The sequence below is a fragment of the Clupea harengus genome, chromosome 13 (genome assembly GCF_900700415.2).
Source record: "Clupea harengus chromosome 13, Ch_v2.0.2, whole genome shotgun sequence".
Lineage (NCBI taxonomy): Eukaryota > Metazoa > Chordata > Actinopteri > Clupeiformes > Clupeidae > Clupea > Clupea harengus.
This window is the reverse complement of record NC_045164.1, coordinates 1037501-1065000: the sequence shown is the minus strand read 5'-3', so window position 1 is coordinate 1065000 and position 27500 is coordinate 1037501. Positions and strand designations below refer to the sequence as shown.

At 44.3% G+C, this 27500-nt stretch overlaps 1 protein-coding gene across 4 annotated transcripts in view; it reads left to right on the top strand.

Annotated features, from left to right (window-relative positions):
• The window catches only part of pcdh15a (protocadherin-related 15a), a 217214-nt gene that overhangs the window by 101310 nt on the left and 88404 nt on the right, over window positions 1-27500 (top strand). For 3 of the 4 annotated variants that reach the window (XM_042709569.1, XM_042709567.1, XM_031578830.1), the window contains exons 9-16: window positions 259-369; window positions 2767-2937; window positions 13504-13612; window positions 13941-14053; window positions 17749-17955; window positions 19208-19228; window positions 20114-20248; window positions 24747-24896. In XM_042709569.1, the coding sequence (XP_042565503.1) occupies window positions 259-369; window positions 2767-2937; window positions 13504-13612; window positions 13941-14053; window positions 17749-17955; window positions 19208-19228; window positions 20114-20248; window positions 24747-24896 (1017 nt within the window). The remainder of the gene's footprint in view (window positions 1-258; window positions 370-2766; window positions 2938-13503; window positions 13613-13940; window positions 14054-17748; window positions 17956-19207; window positions 19229-20113; window positions 20249-24746; window positions 24897-27500) is intronic. The other variant, XM_042709568.1, reaches the window with a different exon arrangement.

Sequence of the window (27500 nt, the reverse complement as noted above, 5' to 3'; positions counted from 1 at the left end):
GCCACTAACCCAATCCATAGGCTGGCTATCCTCTAATCCCTGTGACCCTAACTCACTCCAAACACCGTGATACCGCTCGTAAGGTTTGATAATATTATCAGACAAACCGCTACATGCACACACGCATGCTAGATCCAGCCATGCCAGAAATTAACGTTGAGCATCTCTATCTCTTTTTTTTTTAACTTTTTTTCTCACAAGTCCTCTCATCTCTTTCAACTCTCTTTTCTTTTGTTCTTTCTCTCTACACTGTCTCAGGTGTCCAATAGAACAGTGCGCGTGGCCAGTACTCTAACAGGAAACCTTGTTCTGGCAGAGAGGCTGAACTACGAAGAAAGGACACGGTATCTGGTCATCATCCAGGCCAATGTAAGAGCTTTGACTTAGTCGCTGTCTTGCGCGGGCTCAGGGTGTGGGTGAGAGTGTGCTTTTGTCTGATTAAATTACTTTCTCTCTAAAACAGCTGATTCCTAATGGGAGATGAATGTGACCTTTCATGCACTTGTCATCACTTCATCATGTTACCCTGCACTGCACTGCTCCCTATCTCTCTCTCTCTCCCTCTCTTTCTTTTTCTGTCTATCTCTCTTTCTCTCTCTCTCCATACTACTTGTTCACTCTTTGGTTGTGTCACTGGTATGAATAACAGAGAATAACCCATTTTTTACCCCCCTCAAGCGTCTGATGGGGTGTGCATTTTTAATTCCCCGCTTGGCTGGACAGCTTGTTAAAAGCAGAAACAAGAGACAGCATATGAAGATAATGAACACAGAGCGCAGATACAGATGTAACGGAAAGTGCTGGAAAATGACAAAACTCGCCACTGTGTATTCCAGTCATGCCAGATCAACCTGTACCAACACAATAGTGCGAATAGAGGAGGCTTGTTCTATAGGTGGACAATGCATTTTACAATGATTGATTCTGTGTTGGGCTTAGTTACCCAGTCAGTATGCCTGGATAGCAGTGCTATCATACACGCATGCACACACACACACACACACACACACACACACACACACACACACACACACACACACACACACACGTACACGCACGCACACACACACGCACACGCATATGCACACACACGCACACATACAGACACACATACACATTTTTGCACACTTACACACATAGGCCAAGGCAGTCAGAGTTCCACTGCTCGCTGTGTATTCCATGTGGCATTTAAGAGTGTAAATAAATGAATAAAAACATCAGCAAATGGTGTGTGGTAGTGAAGCTCGCGCTCATTCGGCCTCGTGCTGAATGAACTTTTTAAAAGTTGCGTATGCGCCGACAGCCGCCTCATCAATGAGCTTCCCTCCCTCACCTCTTTACCAACCCACCGCGGCACTGCTCCGGCTTTCATTAACACTGCTCCGGCTTTTCATTAACACTGCGGCCTTGTTTACGCACCGCCTGTCTGCTGACGAGTACCTGGCTTTTCTCCTTCTAATTATCCTATTGTGGAGGCAAGAGGGGGCATTTTGCTGTGCTGGGCTGCTATAATGTGGCAGCCTTCAGAAAGCCTTTTTTCATTAGTGTAGGAATCTGTTCACTCAGCTCGCGTTCCTTTCTCTTCAGTGACGAGGTTTTGTAGGTTAAAGCCAACTTTTTATGAAGACATTAATAACGCCGTCTCAAAACTGTGCCTGGACTTACCCTGATTGGACGTGGTATTTATCAGGGAATCAGAGACATCCATGTAGAGATCCTTGGTGCTGTGGTTTAAGAGGAAGAGATTTTAAGAGGTTTTAAAGAAATCATTTTGATTTGGTCTAGGAGTGAACATTTTCTGTGCCGGTGTTCCTGAATTGATGCTTAAAGGCTGAAGGGTGCCCTTGCTTGATGTAGCATGCTTCACTGGTAGATAGGACCGTACTGAAGTAACATACTTCACTGGCAGATAGGACACTGCTAAAATAGCATGTTTCACTGGTAGATAGGACACTGCTAAAATAGCATGCTTCACTGGTAGATAGGACAGTGTTGAACTGGCATGCTTCACTGGTAGATAGGACACTGCTAAAATAGCATGCTTCACTGGTAGATAGGACACTGCTGAAGTCACATGCTTCACTGGTAGATAGGACACTGCTGAAGTAGCATGCTTCACTGGTAGATAGGACACTGCTAAAATAGCATGCTTCACTGGTAGATAGGACAGTGTTGAACTGGCATGCTTCACTGGTAGATAGACCACTGCTGAAGTAACATACTTCACTGGTAGATAGGACACTGCTGCAGGGTTGAAGGAGGGAGGAGGATGAAGAAAATATCTTGGTGCTGAAGGTTATTGATGCTGAGAAGTATGATTTAGGTGTGTGTGTGTGTGTGTCTCTGTCAGGGGTGTTTCTAGCTACTGAAAAGATCATGTGCTTCGTCAAGTTTGCCTGTTTTTTTTGTACATGCATGACAAATAAGAAAATATGTTTTCTTTCTTTTTATCCCTATATAGCCTTTATGTACTGTACTGTATGTGTTTTGGTCTTTTTATAAACCGAGAGAGTGAATTCAACGTAGGCTAATTATTGGTGTGCGGTATGGGTTGCTATGTAGTCATTTCAGTACAGACTTTTTTTGGCATCAGCATAATTTGATATATTATTTACCCACGCTCAATGATTTACCTTTAGCTTTCTTCTTGAAATAACCAAGAAGCTTTTCAGAGCTTTATATCTGAGTGCAAGCGTCTTCCAACTTTGTGTGTACTGTACAGCAATGTTACAATATCTGTAACCATGGTGATATCACCCTTTTCAGGACCGGGCTCCGTATCCAGGGAGCCGGCGGACGGCAACCACCACCCTGACTCTGGATGTGGTGGACGGAGACGACCTGGGGCCCATGTTCCTGCCCTGTGTGCTGGTCAACAACACGCGAGACTGCAGCCCCATCACCTACCGCGTGTCAATCCCTGAGTTCACTGATCATGTAAGGCCGCAGTGCAGACGGGGTTAGCTCCCCAGCTAACTTCATTCTAAACACGTTCTTTTTAAATTCCCCTTTCATTGTGTGGATTTCATCCAGTTACTGGTATAGTTCTGGACTGTTACTTAGGAGAACAACAGCAAAGGTTTCCGTCAGTGTAATAGGCCTTAATGTATTAGGAGAAACATTTTGTTTGTGTATTCCACGTTTATTGAATATTTGACACATTATAGAAACATTGAATTCTCAACGGTGTGTCAGAACATTGTAAGAATGGTAAGAACTGCTCTTTGTTAACCAAGGGTTAACTCAAGAGGATTCAACACTGATCTTTTGCTGAATTATCGAGCAAAATCACAATATATATAAATCTTTATTTCAGATGCTAAGTTCCATATAAAATAACAGACATACAACTATAAAAAACAGAGAAAAACAAGAAGAGTATATACAGTATATAGAATATATGCTGTGTATGGATTGCATGTGTTTTTTACAGTTAGAAGCTTCAGCTGAAGTCTGATGGCTACATAAATGATGTCAGTGGGTATTTCTGTGTATGTTTACCAAAGCCTGTCGATCCAGTGTGTCGTTTCAGAAACTGCTTCACCATTATGGTTCTGTACTGGAATAGTGGTGTAAATGAATAATGTAAATACGGTCAAATTATTGAAAATGACCTCAACACATCTGATATCTCTTGATCATTTTAGCACATTTTGAAGTGTCATTTATTTTCAACCCGTTCATTATCCTTGTGCGAGGATGTGGACTGGCACTGTAGTGCCCTGGACCATTTCACTGGCATGGGGTGAGGCTTGATGGAGCTGTGCGCTCTGTCCTTGCAGGATGTCAGCGGGGTGGTGGGCTAACAAGTGTTCGTGTCACCAGTGAGCATTGCATGCTGGGTCAGATCAGATTTATGCCCACTGTGCTGTCAGGATGTGCCCCGATAACGGAGAAGGCATGTGTGTGTGTGTGTGTGTTTATATGCATTTTATGTGTGTGTGTGTGTGTGTGTGTGTGTGTGCTGGTGGGCGTATACGCACACCCTGGTGTGTGTCATGCTTTTCGGAGCCAAGGGTAGGACGGGAGAGGAGGGATGCATGGGGGACGCCATGCGTGAGGCGGCCGTCTCTGATTAGAGTCCCTGCTGTCTCTCTGAGCTTCCCTCAGCCTGTGCAAGCTGCCACTGGCCAGTGTGCCTCTGAAGATTGGTCTGTGGTTCTAGGGCTCATATCCTCTGCCAGAACATAGCAGAGCAGAGAAAGGAGAGACAGAGAGAGAAAGAGAGGTGATGAGAGAGAAAGAGCGAGAGCGAGATAGGGTAGAAGAAAGAGGTGGAGAGTGGAGTTGAGGGGAGGAAGTGTTGTGTGGACTTTGCTGTGTTGCAGGCTCTAGGTTGGGAGGGCTTAGAGCCGTTTATAATTTATGATAAAAGGTTTATACAGCCTGCATGTCAGTGCATGAAACTTTCCCTAAGAGCAGGCTTTCATGCAGCCACTGGTGTGCAGCACCCCACCCGTCCCCCCACCCCCCACCCCAAACCCCCCAACTGCCCAAAAATATTACTCTGCATCGCAACAGCCATTGATCTAAACAACTAAACCGCACTTTGTCATTGGTGGGTCAGAGGTCGGTTGAATTTTCTTATTGCTGTAGAAATATTTTTCCGATGGCGGACACAGAGACAGAACCAGGTGGCAGGAAGCCAGAACAAGAGCTGAGCAGCAGGGATGAGCTCCGGTCTGCCCGACCACCACCGCCTACCCCCCACCCCCCCAGCCTTGTCCTCTGTCAAGCGTTCTGGGCTGATTGAGGCGGCAAAGAGAGGAGAGGAGAAGAAGGGAGAGGAGAGAAGAGGAGAGGAGGGGAGAAGAAAGGAGAGGAGAAGAGAGGAGAGGAGAAGAAAGGGGAGGAGAAGAGAGAAGAGGAGAAGAAAGGAGAGGAGAGAAGAGGAGAGGAGGGGAGAAGAAGGGAGAGGAGAAGAGAGGAGAGGAGAAGAAAGGAGAGAAGAGAAGAGGGGGAGGTGCATCTCCAGGGAATCTGCTCACTGGCACAGGGTTAACACAAGCACAATGGCCAGAGAAAGCTCATTAGGAAACTCAGCTCAGCCTCCTGCTCTCGATAACAAAACACAGAATGGGCTTGTCATTTTGGGCTGGAAATAAGAATGCCAGTGTCACCTCACGGTGTGTGCTGAGAAATTATAATGGCGTCAGCATGAAGTGTGGCAGCCAGAGAGCTGGAGGGATGAGTGGAGAAATCTGTTACAGTACTCTCCATCTGCAAAGCACATGCGTCTTAGCAGAGTAAGAAAAGGAGGAAATGGAGAGCTGGAGAGATGAATGGAGAGGGTAGGAAGTCCACATGAGATAGACATCAGTGGGTATATACAAGGAGGAGAACTCACTATCAAAGAGGTCTGATGGCGGTACACTCCATCTGCAAAACACATGGGTCCTGGCACAGTAATGGCTCATTTCCACTATGGGTAAAACCCTGGTGTCTGGGGAAAAGCCTCAGACTTTTTTTGGTTTCCATCTCTGAGGCTGGACTGGGGCCATGGCCCAGAATGCCTTTGTTCGGTCCTGGAGTGGGACACAGCCGAATAAGAGCTGAACTAGGGACTTTTGGAATGGAATGCAACACAACAGTAAAACCGAAAAAGAGAAATTTACAAACAGATAAGAAGCGTTGGTTTAGGTTGCCTAGGAACATGAAAGACTTAGTATTGTATCTATGGCTAAATCAAAGCTTTATTTTCTGTACTTGTGCAACCGTTGCTAAGCACTGTTTAGACGTTTCTAGCATTGATGTTTTCTGTTTGTTAATGTCCCCGATATCGCAACTCTTATTGGAAACAGAAGGCCGAGGCTTTTTACCGGTACTTAAGCCCAAGGAACATTGTCGGACTGGTCACGATCTTTAATAGAAAAAGGCCACTAGAGAGATGAAAACAGACCACCACTGGCCTTTTCCTGCATAACACTGAGGCCAGCTGGAGGCTTTTTCCACAGGCTGAGGCACTGGTTAAGAGCCCATTTCCTCTTTGGCTATTTTGAGTTCTGTATCGGGGACATTTGCAAACAGAGAGCATCAATGCCAGGGACTTGTGAACAGTGGCATTGATGCTCTCTGTTTGCAAATCACTTGAAGAAACGTAAGATTTGAACAATGGCCACCTTGAAATTGCAATCGTTTTTACAGATGTAATAAAATTTAAAAAATACCAGCAAAATTATTTCTGTTGCTAGGTACTCTAAACGAAGCAACGCTGCGTATACATTGGGCTACATTTCTCCCATTTTACTGTCGTGTTGTACTCCGCAGTCCCTGCTTAAGTCCGATTCGGCCCTGTCTGATTCCATGGCCAAACCATGGCGGCGCTCCAGCCTCCTAGATGGGAACACAGAGACAGACTCCGGGATTTAGCCCATAGTGCAGCGGCGCCAACAGACAGTCTTTCTTTTGGAGCCATTCTGTGTCCCGCTCCTCTCCTCTCTCGACCATCTCACACAAACCACACTCCATATCACACACTCTGTTTGCAGTAGAATGCTCTAGCTATATATATATTTACTTGCTGGTCTGCGCATACAGTTCTTGTTTGTGTTTGTGTGTGTTAGTGCTTACACATGTGTGTGTGTGTGTGCGTGTGTGAGTGTGTGAGTGTGTGTTTGTTTGGGGGGGTGAGTGCTACATACATACGTGTGTGTGTGTGTGTGTGTGTGTGTGTGTGTGCGTGAGTTTGTAGGGGCAGTGGCTGGGTGGGTGAGTGCTACATACATACGTGTGTGTGTATGCGTGCGTGTGTGTATACATGTACGTATATTCAAGTGTGGCACAAGCTGCTATGACACAGCCGATTCTGCCGGCAGCCATCACGCTCTGCTGGAGTTTTCTCACGCCTGCCTGTCCTGCTCTGCACAGCTGTCCTCCTGCCTTTGTAATCCTCTTGCTCAACGTGTCTACGCCAGCTAAGTCATCGCTAAGTCCTCTCTCCCGCATAAATGCTGAGTTTCTCCGTCGTCAGGACACCTGCTGTGTTCTCCCTGGTGCTAGCTGCTGCCGCTGGCGTTAAACGCCGTTGAGTGACCCCGAGGCTTTTCCTGCGGGGAGCCCACTGGAGCAGTTGTCCCCCAGAGGAGGTGTGATAACCAGGCTTCTCCATGACCTTCTGGCCCCAGAGTCACCCGTGGTGAAGTTAAACACTCGCTGGCTGACGGCTGATGGAAGAGAGCATTCAGATGTTTCCCAAAAAGCGGGCTATTAACAAGCAGGCTTATGGAAATAGATGAGTAATTGTGTTCAACTGGTGAGTTCAATGTCCTAAGGCACAGTACATAGTAAATATGGGAGAATAAAAGTCAGTATTTGGACATATTTAGTTTTTCTCCCATGAAAAAAAAAATGTGTTAGGTTCACACCAATCATGTATACAAATTCTCAGTGTTTTTATATACTACGCTGCTTGAAAACCCCAGTGAAATGCTCACAAAGGGAGCTTTGTTGTATCCTTACGGATCCCAGGTACGCGGCACGTGTTGCGGCAGGCTCCTGCCAATTGTTGTGGCTATGAGTACTTGCACGTGACAGTGAGAGGACTAGCCGCTGTGGGAAGTCCCCAACCAATAGCGCAACGAAATCGACAGTGAAACATCTTTTCCTGTCTATAACTAAATGTATATAAAATAGAAGCGCATTGGGCTTTTTTTCCAGGCCTCAGGCTACGGAGGTATGGGAGTGGAAACAGCATCCTTGCATGCGGTAGTTTACCCTGCCACATAACATCACTTCCTCTCCTCATCCGGGATTACACAGAGCCTTGAGGAGGTGGCTATGAAATAGATATTTCCTCTTGGCTGGACCTCTGTGGCCATCAACACCTAGTGAGTGAAGGAAAGGGGCCCACCACTATCACATCCCACCGTCGACTGACACGGCTAATCCCTGAAGATGGAATTGTGGAAATCCACTGGATGGAACTGAGCCTCTGAATCACCTGCAAAGCCATGGAGGAAATCGTGCATCCATTCTGATGGTTGGCTGTGCAGAAATTGATTTGATAGAAACTCAGATGGCCCCTCCAACACCTTGTTAAATCCAGTGACAGAGCAAGAGCCTGGAAACCCAGAATATCCCTCCCGTCTTGCCCTTTCACTATCTGCTCCTTAAAAACAGCAGAAATCAAAACCGTCGAGTCGGCTTCGGAACAGACTCTATGCAAGACAGTAGAGGGGAAGAAGTCAGAGTGGCCAAGAAAGTTCTTATCCAGAACCAACCATGTGAGCTAAATGCTCTCTCAAAACCAACCCTAAAAATCTAATTCCATGGGAATTAGTGAACACACACACACACACACACACACACACACACACACACACCCACACACTCACACACACAGAGAGAGACTTCCTGAACAATTTCTCAGGGTGGCTGCCTGTTGGCATCTCAGGTAAAATGAGTGGATGACATCCATAAAAGAAAAATTAACAAAAATAATTGGAAAAATGCTGTCAATGTCTATTGTTGATTTTCTTTTTTCCATAGCAAGCCATCATAGACTTTTAAAATCAATATATGCTAGCCTGTCTGCCATGATTTTCAACCTGGGTCCCAACACAGTATCTGCTTGTGCTGCACTGTAAACCCTGTGGGAGTCACTCTCTGGGGATTTCCTGTCACAGCTCAGGCTGTTAGGTAGCAGAGGCTGATGGGATTGCGCGTTCTGTGCTAGCAGAAGGACAGCGGCATAATAGGCTAGCTAACCGCATGTGTTATACTGGTTTGTGCTGTGTACTGGGATACGCCTGAACTCTGATCTTAAGGTATCTTTGTCAGGGGAGTTTTTTTAGTCAAGCGATTCACATAATGACACTGTGGTGTCAAAAAGTGAATTGACACCATCTGCACTGTAGGTAACTTTCTATACTTGACGGAAGCCTGTTTGTTGGTGTGAATTATCTTGTTTCCTGTAGAGAAACGTAATTAATTGATTGTTGAGACAAGTTTAAAAGATGGGACCCAGTCTCTCTGTTTAGTGTAGTTTAGTGGAGGAGGTGAGTCTTAGCGTCTGTGGTACGGCCGGATGCTACTCCCAAACTTGAATCAGCTGGAATGGCTCCCCCGTGTCCTGTTCGGTGGAGTTTATTAGGTAGGGGGTAGGGATGAGCACTGCATCCCGGCATTTTTTATTTATTTTTTAATTATGAACACACAGAGCAAAACGCCTCTCAGCTTAAGCTCGACGGGGGGCGAGCAACTTTAAAGTGCAGACTCAGCCATGCTATATTCACATTAAAGCATAGTCCAAGCGCTCTCTCTCTCTCTCTCTCTGTGTCTGTCTCTCTCTCTCTCTCTCTCTCTCTCTGTGTCTGTCTCTCTCTCTCTTTGTGTTGTGTTCAGTGTTGTATCTTTGTGAGATTTAGATGTGTTCAACTGGGTTTTCTTTTAGGCTCTGGGTTAGTCTTTTTGCTGCTCTTCCTTCATACAAACGAAGCACGGTTGAAATGATTGTTAACGGGCTTCCATGTAAAGTCTCTGAAATGTCAAAACAGTGTTTATAGTGCTTCCAGAATGTGTTCCCAGGCATGGTGAAATAATGGCTGGTACGAAGTCTTCTTTGGCTCGGATATTTGAGTGTTTCTCTACAAAATGGCACAGTCGAAGACCGTCTGACAGGTGGCCTCCTTAGCTGGTCTATGTGGACGTACTGTCCGTGACAGCTGTTGTTTGTGACTTTGGAAGTTTTTGAGAATCCCGAGAGCTCCACCTGGCATAGTGTGTTTGTACTGGCTCTGTCCTAATAGGACATCTTAGTGTTCTGTGAGCTGGCCTCATCATGCTGAATAATAAACTGACCCTTAAATAAAAATACTGATGAGTCTGTTCCCACTGGTCTTCTCTCTCCTCTCTCTCTCTCTCTCTCTCTCTCTCTCTCTCTTGCTCTCTTATTCTTTGTCTCACTCTCTCTTCCTCTCTTGAAGGTGTAATTAGTGTAAAATGATTTCATGGTCTTTTACAGGCTCTTAACTCCCAAGGTTAAGCTTAGGGAACATTAAAATATGTGTTTGTGAAGTGTAGTGTTCATTCATGCCTGGCCCATATGCTATCTCTGTGTGTGTGTGTGTGTGTGTGTGTGTGTGTGTGTGTGTGTGTGTGTGTGTGTGTGTGTGTGTGTGTGTGTGTGTGTGTGTGTGTGTGTGTGTGTGTGTGTGTGTGTGTGTGTGTGTGTGTGTGTGTGTGTGCATGAGTTTGCATGAGTTTGCATGAGAGAGAGAGAGAGAGAGAGAGAGAGAGAGATATTTTCAGAGTTTATGAAATGTGTGCATTCTTGCATTTTCTCCAAAGGGCCACGTGAGGTTGGGGGTGGGCAACTCTGTTCTCTCTGGATTGCTTGAGGGTATATATATATATATATATATACACAGTGGGGAAAATAAGTATTTGAACCCCTGCCGATTTCGCAAGTTTGGCCACTTGCAAAGAAATGTGTGATCTATAATTGTAATAGTAGGTGTATTTTAACAGTGAGAAACAGAATATCAACAAAAAAATCCAGAAAACTGGATTTTATAACATTTATGACTTAATTTGCATTTGATGCAGAAAATAAGTATTTGAACCCCTAGCAAAACATGACTTAGTACTTGGTGGAATAACCCTTGTTGGCAAGCACAGACGTCAGACTTTTCTTGTAGTTGGTCACCAGGTTTACACACATCTCAGGAGGGATTTTGGTCCACTCCTCTTTGCAGATCCTCTCCAAATCCTTAAGGTTGCGTTTTCAATGGGAGGGAATGAGGGAATGAGGTTCAAGCCCAATATTCCACGTTGTATGGCCCCATCCATAGTCCCCTCGATGCAGTGGAGTCGTCCCGTACCTTTGGCAGAGAAACAGCCCCAAAGCATAATGTTTCCACCTCCATGCTTGACGGTGGGGATGGTGTCATATTCAGCCTTCTTCCCCCTCCAAACGCGGCAAGTCGAGTTGATGCCAAAGAGCTTGATTTTGGTCTCATCTGACCACATCCTGTCTCCCAATCTTCCTTAGAATCATTTAAGTGTTCATTGGCAAACTTCAGACGGCCCTGTACATGTGCTTCCTTGAGCAGGGGGACCTTGCGAGTGCTGCAGTACTTCAAACCATTACGGCGTAGTGTGTTGCCAATGGTTTTCTTGGTGACTGTGGTCCCAGCTGCCTTGATCATTCACAAGCTCCCCCTGTGTAGTTCTGGGGTTATTCTGCACCTTTCGGATGATCACCGATACCGCACGAGGGGATATCTTGCATGGAGCCCCAGACCTAGAGCGATTGACAGTTGTTTGGTGTTGCTTCCATTAACGAATAATCGCACAAATAGTTGTCTGCTTCTCACCAAGCTGCTTGCCGATGGTTTTGTAACCCATTCCAGCCTTGTGCAGGTCTACAATCTTATCTCTGACGTCCTTGGTCAACTCTTTGGTCTTGCCCATGGTGGTGAGGTTGAAGGTGTGAAGTATGATTTCTTTTATACAGGTTTCTTTTATACACGTCACCAGTTGAGATCAGGTGTACCTTGTTAGGTCTAATAAGGACTAATCTGTGTGCTTCTTGGGCACATAACTGGTCATTGGGAGCCAGAATTCTTGCTGTTTGCTTGGGGGTTCAAATACTTATTTTCTGCATCAAATACAAATAAAGTCATAAATGTTATAAAATGCAGTTTTCTGGATTTGTTTGTTGATATTGTATTTCTCACTGTTAAAATACACCTACCATTACAATTATAGATCACACATTTCTTTGCAAGTGGCGAATAATACTTATTTTCCCCACTGTATATATATGAGCATACACATGCTTATGCAAAGAGAGAGGAGGAGGAGAGAGAAGGTGGGTTTACAGATTACAGCTGGAACTGTTAATTCAGTTCCACAGTTTATAGTCATTAATGTGGGCAGAGCCTTGCATACAGCAGCTTTCATTACCAGGAATGCCCTCCGCTCATTAGCTTGGCTAATAGAATTCACACTGCAGGAGAAAAAATCTTTACAGTGAAGTTAACGTTCCACGCTCACTGAGCCATACATTGCACATTGGTCGTAATATCCCAGAATGCACCTTATATGTAGATGACTTAGTTTCTCAGGACGAGCTGCTGCAATAGGCTGACGCCAGCACGTCGCATCATTATCTTGGAGGTATCTCAAGGTCACGGATCATCTTGAAGGTCACTCAAGGTCACTGATGGATGGAAAATATAACTTTTTTTGTCTACTCTACAAGACAAAAATCAGATTGCATTTACCGTAACATATGTCTATGCTAATTAGTAGCAAATGGCTTAGCAATTCACACTACCTCCAGCACCATATGCCAACACAGAGGCTGCCTTTTAGCTGTTGCCAATCTATCTATTTCTTTAAAAATGATTATTGTTTAATGGATTAGCATCCAGCTCTAAAATGCACTCTGAATAAAAAATATAAGCAGTGAACAATTTGCGAAAACATTTATGTTTATGTCTATTTTGTGTATACAGTAAATACCTAACAGTCATGGCCTCAAACACTTAGGCAAACCCAAAGGGGAATGTACCATGTAATCAGTGAAAGGTCACCAAGGCAAATAAGATATCGCTGAGCAAGGAATTCATGTTGCACTATCATGCTAAATGTAGACATGTTTTGGGCATGATCAGCCAGCATGATATGATACTGTCTTAAACCCACTCTAATCATAACCTTGTGAGCAGCAATGATCTGTTCTTGCATCGACACATTTTATAGCCTGCAGTAAATATGTATCGTTTAGAGCTCAATTCAGTCCTTGTCACGATAACAACAACATGTGACCCTTTTATGGACTCACATATTCACTGCGATGCAATGAATCATGATCTGAACAATTCTTCCTCATCATCAACAGGCCCACTGGATAAGGTGGAGGATTTGTGTGTGTCTGTGTGTGTCTCTCTCTCTGAGTGTGTGTGTCTGTGTGTGTGTGTGTGTGTGTGTGTGTGTGTGTTTTTTTTTTTACCTATGCTGGTCTTTAAATCAGTGTTTTTTAGGATAGTTAATAGTGAGTATGAGGAATAATGAGTCCATTTCACTAAGCAGTGGAGATACAGTATGTAGACCTGACTCAGCTGGCTGACTCACATGACTGCATGAGAGATCATACGAGGACTCAGCATGAGAACCAGTCGTTCGTATAGATATTCTGGTACCTGTCTCTGGATTGTTTGTCATCATTAGTGTACCATACCAAACTGAGCTTATGTTGCTTGATGTGGCAACTGCATGCATTGACATTACAGTCACTGTAATAGGCTTTGCCTTGGCTTAGTCTGTCGACACAGTTTACACAGTCGAATTTGAGGTTTGGAGATTGAGGTGGCAGCACCATAGGATGTGTGAAGATGTAAGGGTGCTTAGTCTTGCCTTCGGACTGCAGTAACACACCGAGGTATTGCTGACACTTTGGACACTCTGTATAGAAACAATGCCAGGAGGCAGAAGACAAAGAGCCCTCTCATATTAGAGGGGTATTTTAATGACCCCAACCTCTCCTCTGTGTTTCAGACTACACTGAACCCTCTGCAGGTGGTCCCACCCATCAGGGCCGTGGATCAGGACCGCAACATCCAACCACCGTCTGACCGACCAGGAATCCTCTACTACATCCTGGTTGGTGAGTATGCACTCGTGGTCATGCTTGTGCATACATGCACGCACACACACACACACACACACACACACACACACACACACACACACACACATGTGCATTCACACACACACACACACACACACACACACACACATGTTTATGCAGACACACACTCATACACGTGTGCCTTCACACTCTTTTTCTCTCTCTCATGCACAAACACAAAAACACACACAAACACACACACACACACTGTCATCCTCTCTCTCCATCTGACTCATGCATACACACACAGACACACATTGACATGCACACTTGGGAACTCACAGCCTCTCTGTTGTGCACACAGGTCATCCGGCGGCCTACGGTGAATACTTCTCTCTGAACAGCACAACAGCAGAGCTGCTCCTGCTCAAGCCAGTCAGCAGAGACCTCTTTCACGCCTTCACTCTCGTCATCAAGGTAATTATACGGCCAGAGGTGGTGTGTGTGTGTGTGTGTGTGTGTGTGTGTGTGTGTGTGTGTGTGTGTGTGTGTGTGTGTGTGTGTGAGAGAGAGTGTGTTTGTGTTTGTGTGCGCGCGCGTGTGTGAGAGAGAGAGAGACAGAGAGGAAGAGTATTTAAAGCGTGTTTGAGTCTATCCGCTTTAGAATTTTAAGTAGGAATGACAACCCATTTGTAATTACAATGGATCTGATAAAGAACAGCTGACCTACAAACTAATTAAAATAGATCTTTATGTTCAAATAAATCTAAAAACTATGGAAAATAAACACACATTTCTCTGGGGGCTTCGGATCTACAATTGCATGTGCATTCTTGTGAGAGGGAGAGAGAGGAGAGAGATTTTTTGAGAGAGAGAAAGAGAGATATTTTTTGAGAGAGAGAGAGATAGAGAGATGGAGCAAGTGAGAGGGAGAAGAGGGAGAGAGTCTCTGCGTGTCTTTATTGGATGTTTACCTCTCGCTTCGCTTCCTGCCATCACCCAAAACAGGAAGTTTAGAGAAAGAAAAAAGACCAATCTGTGTCTGAGTCAGTCAGGAGAGAAAATACATTAGCGAAGGAGGGGTTGATAGACTGTTTGTGTGTGTGTGTGTGTGTGTGTGTGTGTGTGTGTGTGTGTGTGTTTGTGTGTGTGTGTGTGTGTGTGTGTGTTTGTGTGTGTGTGTGTGTGTGTGTGTGTGTTTGTGTGTGTGTGTGTGTGTTTGTGTGTGTTTGTGTGTGTGTGTGTGTGTGTGTGTGTGTGTGTGTGCAGGCTCATTTGAGTCCAGCACGTGGCCTGTTTGCAGCAAGCTGCTTCGCAGGAGGCAGTCACTGAGATGAATGGCCCTCGCAGCGCCGGCCGGACAGTGATGAGTGTCATGTAATCACTCAAATATGCCATCTACTCACTGCTCCAGAAAATGGCCTCACCTAATTGGAAAGTCGCGTGTGTTTTTTCTCCTTGCAAAGCAAACAACGCATTTAGCTCTGTTGTTCGGCCTCCTACATTATTGCCGTACAACATAACTAATTGCGTCTCCTGTTTGAACGTGTGGAATGACAATGGTGTGTAAAGGTCAGGCTCGATCTGAAGCCGGTTAGTGTGAGCTTACAGTTTTTTACAATCATTTTCAATCATTTCAATCATTGTCTCAGTACCATGTACACTTTTTCAAAACATTTCACGCAGTGGGCTTTACAAACACACATCTGAGCACATCAATTAACCTACAGTGCAAAATGCACTACAACCACCAAAACACTTCATACTATACCCAAAATTGACTCGCGCTGCCATGACTATAGCATATGTTCTCTTCCATTAAACTACTTTATCACTCAATGTACAATGAACTAAAAAAACACGAACAACTTGAAGCATTGCAAAATTCATGTTATGTGTTGCTGTATTCTCTATTTTTGCATAAAAAACATATGACACCTCAGTACATACTATAGTACATATTGTAATACAAAACAAATACAGCAGAATATTAAATTCTATATGCTTCAATACAGCTCTATGCAATTTTTTTTTCTATTGTACAAAGAAAAGTGTGCTGACACATTTCATTCCCAGTACAGTAAGTGAAACAACAACACATGGGTCTACCATTAGATGTGTCCTGCAGCCCTAATGCTGGTCCTTGGTTACATTTTTATGAACTTCACATTCACAGTACCGCAACATTCTTCCTTGGCTTGAATCTTTAGCACATCTTGTCCAACCCTAAAATCCCCCATATCCCACAAATATTTCAAGGCAAGCAGTTGTCATGACATCAAGAACAAACTTTTTTGATCTGTTGTTTTGCCTGTCACAATACTCTTCATACCACTTTGCTAGTGTGGTAAATTTACCATGTGTGATTTATGGGTCGCATTGTCTCATTGATAGACTTAAATATACAGCACAGCAGTAATAGTAGGAACATTTCTTCAGTTAGTACGTTTATATTCATACATGCAAATTTCAATGCAAATACTGTATTACCACTTTTGCATAGTTGGTAACAAGGCTGCTAACAAGCAAAACAAAGCACAGAGCAGAATACACATTCCACAAAAATCTAAATAATCGGTCTCATTTCAAAAGTATAGTTTAATTTGTCTGTCAAAATAAAGCATATTTCCATTTAGAGTGATTCAAATTGTATCTTTTCCTTTCTAGGTCGTTTTTCTATTTCTTATGTAAAGTAGTATTTATTGTTACACGCGGTTTTTTATTGCTCTTAGCTTGACTGTTCTCTCCCTTGTACGTCGCTTTGGACAAAAGCGTCTGCTAAATGACTAAATGTAAATGTAATGTAAATGTATCTGGTTTTGAACTGAAAGTTAACTGTTTTGAACAGAGGATTTAAATGTCTGCAAAAAAATGCTGTAGTTGCACAGAGTTTTGGTGGTGGTAAACTGATGCAGGTATCCATGAATTTTGGAAGAAGTAGTCGTTACAGTAAATGCATTTTGTATCAAAGCAATGCAAAAGTATCTACAGTTTAGGTCGCATAATCTATTGATATTGTGTTAAGTGTTTTAAAAAAGTGAACCTGGTATTGAGACAAGTGTGAAAAAGGATGATTTATGCGAGCTGTGTCGAAGTGACTTCCTGTGACATATGAATGTGACTCATTATACATGTGCAAAGTGCTACATATGAGCTATCGTTCTGTACTACATTCACTATATGTAAAGAAACAAGAAAACATAGATTTAAGCACACAAGTGCATTAGTTATCAGTCATTAGTTTTAGTTTAGTCATTGATTGTCTATTCCTGCATTAACAAGTGGCTCTATCAGTTGTAGTGTGTGTGTGTGTGTGTGTGTAGGTGTGTGTGCATGTGCGTGCGTGCATGTGCATGTGCGTGTTTGTGTGTGCATGTGTGTGTGTGTGTGCATGTGTATGCATGTGTGTTTGTGTGTGTGTGTATTACTGTGTGTGTGTGTGTGTGCCTCTGTGTGTCTATGTTTGAAGTGGAGCAGAAATTACTGGAATGTGTTGTTTAGACATAATTGAATCTGGCACAGGCTCTGAGTTGTGTAATTGAAGACTGTGTTCCTTTTAAGAGCCTGTCCTTGATACCACTCCCCACCACCTCAATAAAAAAGCCCCCTTAGTGGGGTATTTGGCAGCATTGTGTTATTGTTGAAAGGGCTTGAGAGGGAGAGCTTACTCAATAATGGCGCCTCTGATGTGGTGTTATGTACTGGATGCAGAATCAATTGACTCTCAAGACCACAAACCCCACCAGCCCCACAGTTCAGTCAACCAGGCAGATAGATCCAGTTTAATTCCCCGGAATCATATGCATCTTTCCAGCGTACAAAGCTCACGCTTTAACTCCTGTGGGATGACTATTCACCGGGTTATCATGAGCAGAGGCGTCTGTTCTGATTTGGCTTCATTAACTTGTTTACATATGAATGCATAATCTGTAGAATAATGCATGTTATTTCTCTGTGTGGTGATGAACATTGGTATGTGTGGATGCATTTGTTTGTGCCCTGTGGTCGTTTCCTATGACTCCCCCCCCCCCCCCCCCCCCCCCCCCCCGGCACATTACCGCTTTCAGAACAGCTTTCAGACGCTTCGTTATTAAGTGCAACCGCACAGAGACTCTCTCTGTTTCTCTGTTGTGTGTAAATGTGCTATTCTGTGTTTGTTTGTTCACCTAAAGGCAGAACAAGACAACGGCCACCCTCTGCCAGCGTTTGCCGACCTGATCATTGAGGTGCTAGACGAGAACAACCAGGCACCGTACTTCCTGCAGGCCACCTACCAGGGCTACGTCAGCGAAGCCTCGCCCGTGGGAACCACCATCTCCATCAGTGCCAACCTCACGGCCCCGTTGGGCATCATTGCCCTCGATAACGACATAGAAGAGGTAGGAGATGCCTGGGATGTGGATGCACTGATTGGCGTTGGTTGGTTATGACGTGTCTGAAATAGCACCCCTCACTTAAAAGAGTTGAGTCAGAATGTATGAAAAGGGGGAGGTGGACTGACAATTTAATTAAATAGTCTGAGGAAGAATTATGAATTTCGAGCACACTTAGCATTTCAGCTGACAAGCTTTAATCACGACTTACAGGAAGAATGTCTAGCTATGGGACCACTCCTTTGTTCCTGCTCAGCTGGCTTTTTTTTTCTGACAGTAAGATGTTTGACAGATACCGCGCGTTACACCACGAGTAACTAGAACACGTCTTTATCAGATGGCTGTTTTCATTGTGATATTTCATCTCCGCTCAGTCATCGTCTTGTCTTTCCATTGTGGTACAGTTCTACCAAAGTCTCTTTGGCTGTTGACCACATACTGGCTTCACCGGGAGAAGTTTTCGTGGTCTAGATGTGCTCTTATTGACCTGGTCATTTTATGCAAGCCTCACCAGTCATTGTGTTCATTACCAACGTTAAGCCAATTAGATTATTAAAAATACCCAGTGCTCCAAATTGGATTATTAAGCATACACAGTACTCTAAATTTTATTTTTAAGCATACCCCGTGCTCTAAATTGGATTATTAATCATACTCAGTACTCTAAATTGGATTATTAAGCATACTCAGTACTCTAAATTGCCATGCAAGTGCTCTTGTCCAGCATAAAGGCCATCATGTTGACAGACATTGGGTACGGTAAAGAGATGACATTTAGCTGGTACCGTTGATTGCCCTGGCAAACTTCACACCAGCATTTCTAGATGTGGAACAATGTAATTTAAACTGAGAGGAGTATCGTGTCTTGAAAACACAGATACCATTGAACAGCTAAGATTACAAATGGAAAATTATACATTTTTTATCTGCAATACCCACACTCCATTTCAAGAACAGAACAGGAAAGAAACAACTCAGTTGGAAAGTGGATTCCGTAATTGGCATGCTGGCAGGGTGTAGTATCAGATATTGTGAAGGTGTCTCTTCAAAAAAGAGAGAGCTGATCTTCACTCAGTGGCAGAGAGAGACCAAGCCAGCCATAGATTTGGGGATAATTTGGATTCCATTCCCTGATGTATTTTTTGGTGATCATCTTGACATTGCTATGTCGGCACCTGATTATTCCATTGACTATGTTGTCGTAAGTGTTGTAATTTTGTCTCAAAGATCCAATATGCTTTATATCCCCCCCACACAGCTGGAACCTGGTGATATTCCTGTAGGTATCAGAGAGTGCCACCGAGAGTGCTGTGTGCCTGTGTGTTCTTTCTTTCTTTCTTTCTTTCTTTCAATTTTAGCTCGTTAAACTGTTCAAGGGGAAATTAATTGTGTGTGATTTCAGGGGTATAATGAAATGAATACTCTACTTTTCAGTGTGTTGTGGTGTTCTCTCTCCTGTCTTCTTCGCAATGGGTGTGGTGTAGTTACTCTAATGTTCCAGTGATTAGTTTCAGCACCAAAGTATCCAGTTGTGAGTTATATATACACACGTACTGGCCTGTGCACACACACCTACATCTCCACTTTCTTGAATCATTAACCCCCGTATCCTGTGTTGATGAAGCCATCAAAGCATGGGTTGATCTAAATAAATCAATACTGTAGCTAATGTGGATGTTTAGTAAACAAATTCAGTTTATTGACAAACACGACTCACTCTAATGAAGCCAACTGAAGCGGCTGTGCTGACGACTCATTTTTTGTTCTCACGGTTGATTGGACGAGGATCCACACACACACACAAACAGATTGCTGACAAACCAGATACATCAGATTTGTAGTTGTTTTGGAGAACATCAAAGTATACATTTCCAGATTAGCATTAGCATGTGTTTGCCGTAACTAAACAAAAGCCTTTTCTCGCATTGAGTAAATTTGAGCACTTACTTCCAGAAATAATAAAAAACAAAAACAGAACAGCCCCTCACACACACTGTATGTATTTCTGAGTATACTGAAATTCATTGTGTGTGTGTGTGTTTGCATGTCATGCTTGCGTGTGTATGTGTCTATATGCCTCTGTGTGTGTGTGTGTGTGTGTGTGTGTGTGTGTGTGTGTGTGTGTGTGTGTATGTGTGTGTGCGTGCGTGTTTCTGCGTTTCAGACAAAAGACCCGCAGGTCCTGATAACGCTTGGCGATTTCACCTCCATCTTCACCATCACTCCTGTGGGGATCACACGCTACATCACCCTGCTTAAACCTGTGGACCGGGAGAAGCAGATGACCTACACCTTCACGGTACAGTGTCCTCTCTTCCCCTACAGACAGAAGCAGTTAAGAATGCACAATGGTTCTGTGAACATGGAGCAACTAGCTTAGCTCTTCCCATATTATTTTTAAGTATGCGTATAGACACATTGGCCTACGCATGCATGGCAGAAATAATAATAGATGATTCTTCTTTGTTATAGTGCACATGTGCACAGATGCAATTCAGACACTCCTACATAAAGAATATAGAATAAATGTACATATACATTCTTTATGCATATAGAATGGCTTTGCATATATTTCTACATTTATTTTATTTAGCATTAGTATCGAGAGCAACTTTTAGCAAGGGAGGTGAATGTTTTGATCAGCATATGTGTCTGGTAGGGGTGTATAACGGTACGTACAGTATGGACGTTACAGTTCGGTGCATGCAGTTCTATGGAGAATATGTGGTAGTCTATGTGTGAAGATTCATGAACGTAATGCAGAACAACATTTTACAAGTGTGAGCTCTGCCTAGAAAACGGCAATGGAAACTTCAGGATTTTTCAACATGGGCCCTATATTTAACTCTTTTTGGGTCCAACAACTCCAATGGAGCAAGCACGTATGTCAATGTAATCCACTTGTTTTAGCCACTGAGAGGCTCATTAGTTATTATAAGGGTCTGACAACCTGGAAGGATCCCTACAGAGATACACCTGTGTCTGTTTACCCCAACGACTGTCAAGAAACTGAAGAAAATGACAGTCAGTTTGTTTGTGCAGTCAGTGTTTTACTGATCTTCCGGTCACTGACGTAGCACCCCACTCAGTGCCTGTAGTCGATTGGTGTAATATCCTCACGATGGTTTGAGTAAAGGGTTTTTTATTAGCTACTGCACACCAACATAGCATAGCCACTGCCTGACTTCTTTTTAACCATTGTCTCTCTAACACCCGTGTCTTAACCCTTCACCCCAACGTTACCTCCCCCTAGGGGATTAGTGCAGGTAGTGCTTTTCTCTGAACTTACAACATTCCTTCCCCTCAGAGAAAACTAGTAGAAGCTAACTCCCAAATTGAACACATCATTTTTTTTTATTTTTTTTTTTTTATAAATATATATATATAAATACCTCTATTCCCATATATACAACCCTAAAGAACATCTTTAAGCTAGGGGGTGGACTACCTCATCCCAGTGATTGAGACGCAACATCAAAAGGAGTTACCGTTCCGATCACCGCCATCCTCGTTCGTCTTTGTGGTTTGTCCTCCTCATCTGAATCAATCGACAAGTCCGACACACTTGCAGTTTTCTTTCTTTGTAGTTCGGACGTTTTGTCCTCCTCGTCTGAATCCACCAACAAGTCTGCCACACTTGCAGTTTTCTGTGTGTCCCGTTTGAATTCTTGCTTTGATCCTCGTCGCCAATTGTAATATCCTCACGATGGTTTGAGTAAAGGGTTTTTTATTAGCTACTGCACACCAACATAGCATAGCCACTGCCTGACTTCTTTTTAACCATTGTCTCTCTAACACCCGTGTCTTAACCCTTCACCCCAACGTTACCTCCCCCTAGGGGATTAGTGCAGGTAGTGCTTTTCTCTGAACTTACAACAATTGGTCTACCATGTAGTGCTGGAGTGGGCACACAGAGGAGAGTGCCTCCCTGGAGACTGAATGGCGTGCTACCTCAGAGATTGGAGGATCCAGTCAGGTCCAACACAGTACAGTTTTCAGTACTGTCTGTTGAAAAATAATGGAAAGAATCCTAGCCTGATGCATTTGTTGTTTTTTTGTGGCATTTGCCCCGTTGTTTTGAACTTGCACCGAACCGTGATGTCCAAACTGTGAATTTTGTGTACCATTACAGCCCTACTATTACATCACTGTGAGGACAAGCCTCTTGCATGCACTCGGCATTCAGTTAAATGGCCTTGAAGGGACATTACTGCCACTCAACTAATCGTACTTTGGTGCCTGCAGTGGTTACAGCCTCATAAGTGACACTAGATGGACTCACTCAGAAGGGCACTAGTAACAAGTTGAGAAGAACTTACATCCCCCCCCCTTTAAACCCCCTCCTTTACACACACACGCACACGCACACGCACACGCACCCACACATCTGTATTTTGATGCAAAGAAAAATCCTCTCCACTTGCTTTCTCCTGAGAGATAGAGCATAGGATAAAGTGGTGTAGAAAACACAGTGAGAAAGGTTTGCAGCGTTTTGCGTGTATGTGATACTGCCTCCTTAGAGGATTCCTTTTAACGACAATGAAAGTATCTTTCACATTATTTCCACTGGGCTGCTTGGGAGCTTCAGCAGGCATATCAGTATTTCAGCATGAAATACTAAAGAAGACATACTGTCAAAGCAAAGTTTAATTTCTCCAGACAGTTTAATTCCGCATGCATGGTGACATTCATTAACTGCTCATGTGAATTGCCAGTCAACAGCTTCCAGTTTTTGGCATGTTTCTCCAACGTTAGAAGAACATTAGCACCAATGTCCAAAGTGTCTATCTTTCAGTTTATTAGGCCTGAATATTTTCTTAACGTTCCCCATTAGATTCTAAAAATGTAAATATTCCCTGTTGGCTGGGATATGTGCTCTCCACACTGAGTTAACCCAGCCTCACAATGCTAGTCTGTTTTAGAAAAGAAGTTTTTTGTTCCAGCGGATGTTTTAGTGTTTTTAGTGTTTTATAAATGGTCCATACCGGGTCATAAACCCGAGACTATTTATTCGACATGAATGGATTGCCCAGTGAAAATAGCTATGATTATTAAAGACGTGGGTAGAATGTGAACAATAGTGTTTGATTAAGTGGTGTTCTGTATGAGCATAGCAGGAGGCAGCCATTGCCTTCGCATTGTTTGAGCTACGCTTGATGGCAGTCCCAGTAGGCATGTTTGTTTCTCTCTTCCCCCCCTCCCTCCCTCCCTCCATTCCCCCCTTCTCTCCTCCACCCCCCCCCCCCTTCTCCCTCATCACACTCTGTGTTGTATTCATTTGAAGTTCATTATCAAGTTTGTTTTCAGGTTTGTCTCCAAGGGGGGAAAAAAACGGAAACCGTATCATTGTCTACATTGTGATGTCCCGAGCGAGTTCTCTTAATGATTGGCACTGAAGCCTGTGTATTATAATTAATCTCTGTCTCTGTCTGTCTCTACTAAATCACCCCCTTCGTACAGAGAGAGAGAGAGAGAGACAGACAGAGAGAGAGAGGTTCCCTCTATATCTTTAAGGATTTTTTTGAACCCCAGTTTTTTTCCCCCCAGTGAGATCAATCAGATCAGTGAGAAGAATTCAATTCCAATCCTCTGAAAACCAAGTTGGCAGTTTCCCATCTCTTTTTTCTCCGCCTGCACCCCCACCTTCCCTTTTGTGTTGTTTTCCACCTCTTTGTGTTACTTCCTTTAGCTCACCAGTTATTTAACCACAAAGACAAAACAAACAGATCATTTCGAGACAGAGTAGAGAAGATTGAATTGACTTCTTTCTTTAATATATAGGGTTTTTCGTTTGTTTTCCCTCTGAGTTGCTGCTCTCCTCTCGACCCACAGCTTGTAGTGCTTTCTCATTTAGAGTTGTGAGAGGAGAGGAGAAAGTTTTTGACATGCTCTTTGAAGGTGGGCTACGATGTTCCTATGAGGAGGAACGAAGGTGTTGACTGGCCTTGTTATATTAGCCCAGAAATAACCCCTTGTGTTTGTGTGGTGATCAGGAGCACATGGCAGAGTGGTGGCACTCACACCTTTCACACAAGGCTTGGGCTTAGGATTTGCCATTGGGGAGATGGTCGCAGCGATGTCAGTGTAGGTCACCAGAGTTTGTCCGTCTGTCTATCTATCTATCTATCTATCTATCTATCTATCTATCTGTCTCTTCTGTATCCTTTTCCTTCTCTCTCTATTGCTCCATGCTCTCCACTCTTTAGTCCGACATTGTGAATGTAGTCCGACATTGTGAATGTAGGGCACGTGCTCTCCTCTCCTCTCCTCTCCTCTCCTCTCCTCTCCTCTGCTCTGCTCTGTTCCAGCGCAGGGGCTAACGGAGGAGCTTTGATGCTCTGCCGTGCTCCATGAGGGAGTGTGCTTATGGAAATGTCCAGTGGGAATCTCTTTAGCACTGAGCCTATAGTCATATCCACCCATGAGCCACGCTGTGTGACGCACTAGGGACACTAAGCTGCTGAGACAGAGCTGCACGGGGTTTGTGTGGGCAGAATAGATGAACTACACTGGATCCTCTGCATTCGATAGCAGTATGATCCTTTTTTTTAGTATCCCTTTTTTAGTATCCCTAGTATCCCTTTAGTGGAGTTGTTTGCATATGGGTTTATGTTGAAAATGTTTTAAACATGAAATGACTATCAATTGTGAATGACCTCACTGTGGACATAGTTATTATACACCAACCCCTCCAAAACAATGTAATGTTTGTGTATGTGTAGTAATGCATAGGTAATATTTGTGTAATAGGCATTAGTAATATGTAATAACCTGTGTTCTCTGGGGGGTATCCACAGCTGATGGCATCTGATGGGGTTCAGCAGAGCATGCCTGTGACCATCAACATCCTGGTCATCGATGCCAATGACAACACACCCACCTTCTCCCAGGTGTCCTACAGTGTGGAGGTGTTCACTGATATGCAGTATGGTGAGACTGTACTACAGGTCAGTCACAGTTTTTTAAAACTCTGTATGTGCTACTAACCTCATATATATACTACCGTGTGTGAGTGTGTGTGTGTGTGTGTGTGTGTGTGTGTGTGTGTGTGTGTGTGTCTCTCAGTGTGTTTAATGTGCAAGTTGATGTCCAAAATAGTGTCATGAATGCAAGCGGATGCATGATGCTTTATAGAACTGTTACAATCTGTGTGTTTGTGCGTGCGTGCATTCGTGCGTGCGTGTTTCTGTGTGTGTCCATGCGTGTGTAAGTTTGTGTGTGTGTGTGTGTGTGTGTGTGTGTGTGTGTGTGTGTGTGTGTGAGTGTCCCATCATGAGTATGTGAGAGCAACACAACACAACACCATCTTGGTCCCGCGGCAGAATGCGAGGTATTCCTGTCATGGCGGCTCATCTTGGGAACATTGCAAAGTATTTGAATGGGTCTGACTTCATCCAGATGCACAGTCTACACAGCACAGTGTACGCGTAGAGTCAGGTGGCTCTCCTCCATTCTGTAAACTAAACCAATCAATTTTTGGTAGAGCAGCTTCCATTGTACACAGCCGTAATCTACTCCGTCACAGAAACAATCCTGACTTGGCAAACAATTCCCTCTCCCGGAACAAGAGCGATATCCGAATCTGCCCAAGAGGGTCTGAGCTTGTGAGAGTGCATGAGAGGGAGGGAGTGTTAGTGAGAGATGGGAGAATAAAGGGAGAGAGAGAGAGAGCGAGAGAGAGAGAGGCAGGAAGGATGACAGTTTTTATCAACACCGAAGAAGTGGCCGCCTCGAGCAGACCGGAGAAAGCGATGAGTCACAAAAGTGTGCTCCAGAAGTTCCCGAGGCCTCAGCATCAGTGGCGAACGCAAGCGTGGAGACGCATTTCTCACGCCTTGGCGGTGATCGAGACGAGCCGCCACTCTCCCACGGCGAGAGGAACGACCCCTCTGAGCACCCTGGCATCCGCATCAAAAAAGATAAAGAAAGAAAGGAGGAACAAAACTCTCCAAACTCAGCGAAAAAGCCCATCATCACAGCTACAGTTATGACCTGGCAGCCTTTGCCTCCCAGCCAGCGGTAGCCATTACTGCAGCTACAGGCTGCGTTTTTTTATGCGATGAGAGGCAACTCAGAAGCAACAAATTACCCCTCTGCCACTGTTGTGGATTCTGCCGAGATTGAGTGCGGCCGTTACTGATTCCTTTCTTTTTTGCGGGTTTGATGCCTCTCTGTGGTAATTGTGGTTGTGGTTACTTTGCTGGCTTTTGCATTGTTTGGGAGAGTTTGTTTTGTTCTCAGCAGGGTGCCTCTTTCTCTGTCTCTGGCTTTCTCTCTGTCTCTCTCTTTCAAGCTGTTTATTTCTTCTTCTTGTTCTCTCCTCTCTCCCTCTGTCTGTGAGTCTCCCTCCTCTTCCCCTCTGCATCGCTATTCGCCTCACATCACACTGTTGACTTTGGAACCGCCTCAGATTGCTTGTGGTTGAGAACATCCCTCTACTCCCTACTCCTCCCTCTCTCCCTCCTTCCCTCTCTGTTTCTCTTCTGTTCCCCCTCTATCTCCCTCTCACGCCCCCTCTCTCTCTCTGCCTTTCTCTCTCTCTCTCTCTCTCTCTCTCTCTCTCTCCATGTTTCTCCTTCCTTCCTTTCACATCTCTCTTTTCCTCTGTTAGCCAAGCCAAAGAGAAACACATCCAGAAAGGTCATGTTTACTCTCTATAGAATCAGCGCCTAACACTCTCCTTCACAAATGGGGTGAAGGGGTCTGCACTGGGTCGGCCCGGCCTCTTAGCTGCATGTTTGATAAGCTACTCACACTCGACCCCCCCCATGATCCCAGGGGGCAAAGTGGCACTCCCCAGACTCGACAGACTTTCGCCCAGGGGCAGGCAACCTGTGATGGAGGATGCTGCCTCCTGGGCTGCTGTGCCCGCCCCTGCCCTCAGAACAGAGGAGCGACGTGGATGGATTGACCCGGGCGAAAAGATAAAGGGAGAGAGAGAGAGAGAGAGAGAGAGAGAGAGAGAGAGAAAGCAAATGATGGAGTAGAAGAGAGGAGGAGAGAGGGTCATTTAATTGATTAGCCTGAAGGTACTCTCTGGGCCTCTCCACAGTAGAGCCATGAGTGCAGTGATTCTTGTTTGCAGCTTTTCTCTCCTGCTGGATTATCTGCCATTGAGGGGTAATGGGGTTTGTGTGGCGGGCTACTTCACTGTTTTGTTTTCGCTCGGTGACGCGCTCTTATCTCGTGTCGGCCACGTTTGGGGATCTGAGGGATTAAAGCGCTGCAGAATGTCATTATACTGCAGCCAGCGCCGCAGTCCAGGCAAAGACTTAATGACGTCAGGGCCACAATAGAGTTCTGCTGTTTAAGCGCCGCGTGTGAAATGGTATAGGTATGCTGAAGATACTGTTATTGTGCAATATGCCAGTCTGGAGGTGCACTGTGGGAGAACTGTCGGAGCAGGTTGACTTGTGTGGCTCCAAATACCAAAAGCCGAACACAGCCTACACAGTTTTATTAATAATTGCAGCCAGTCGGGAATAATAATAGCTATATGGATGAAAGATACATATCAGAGTGCCAATATATGATGTTACACCTACAGTTTG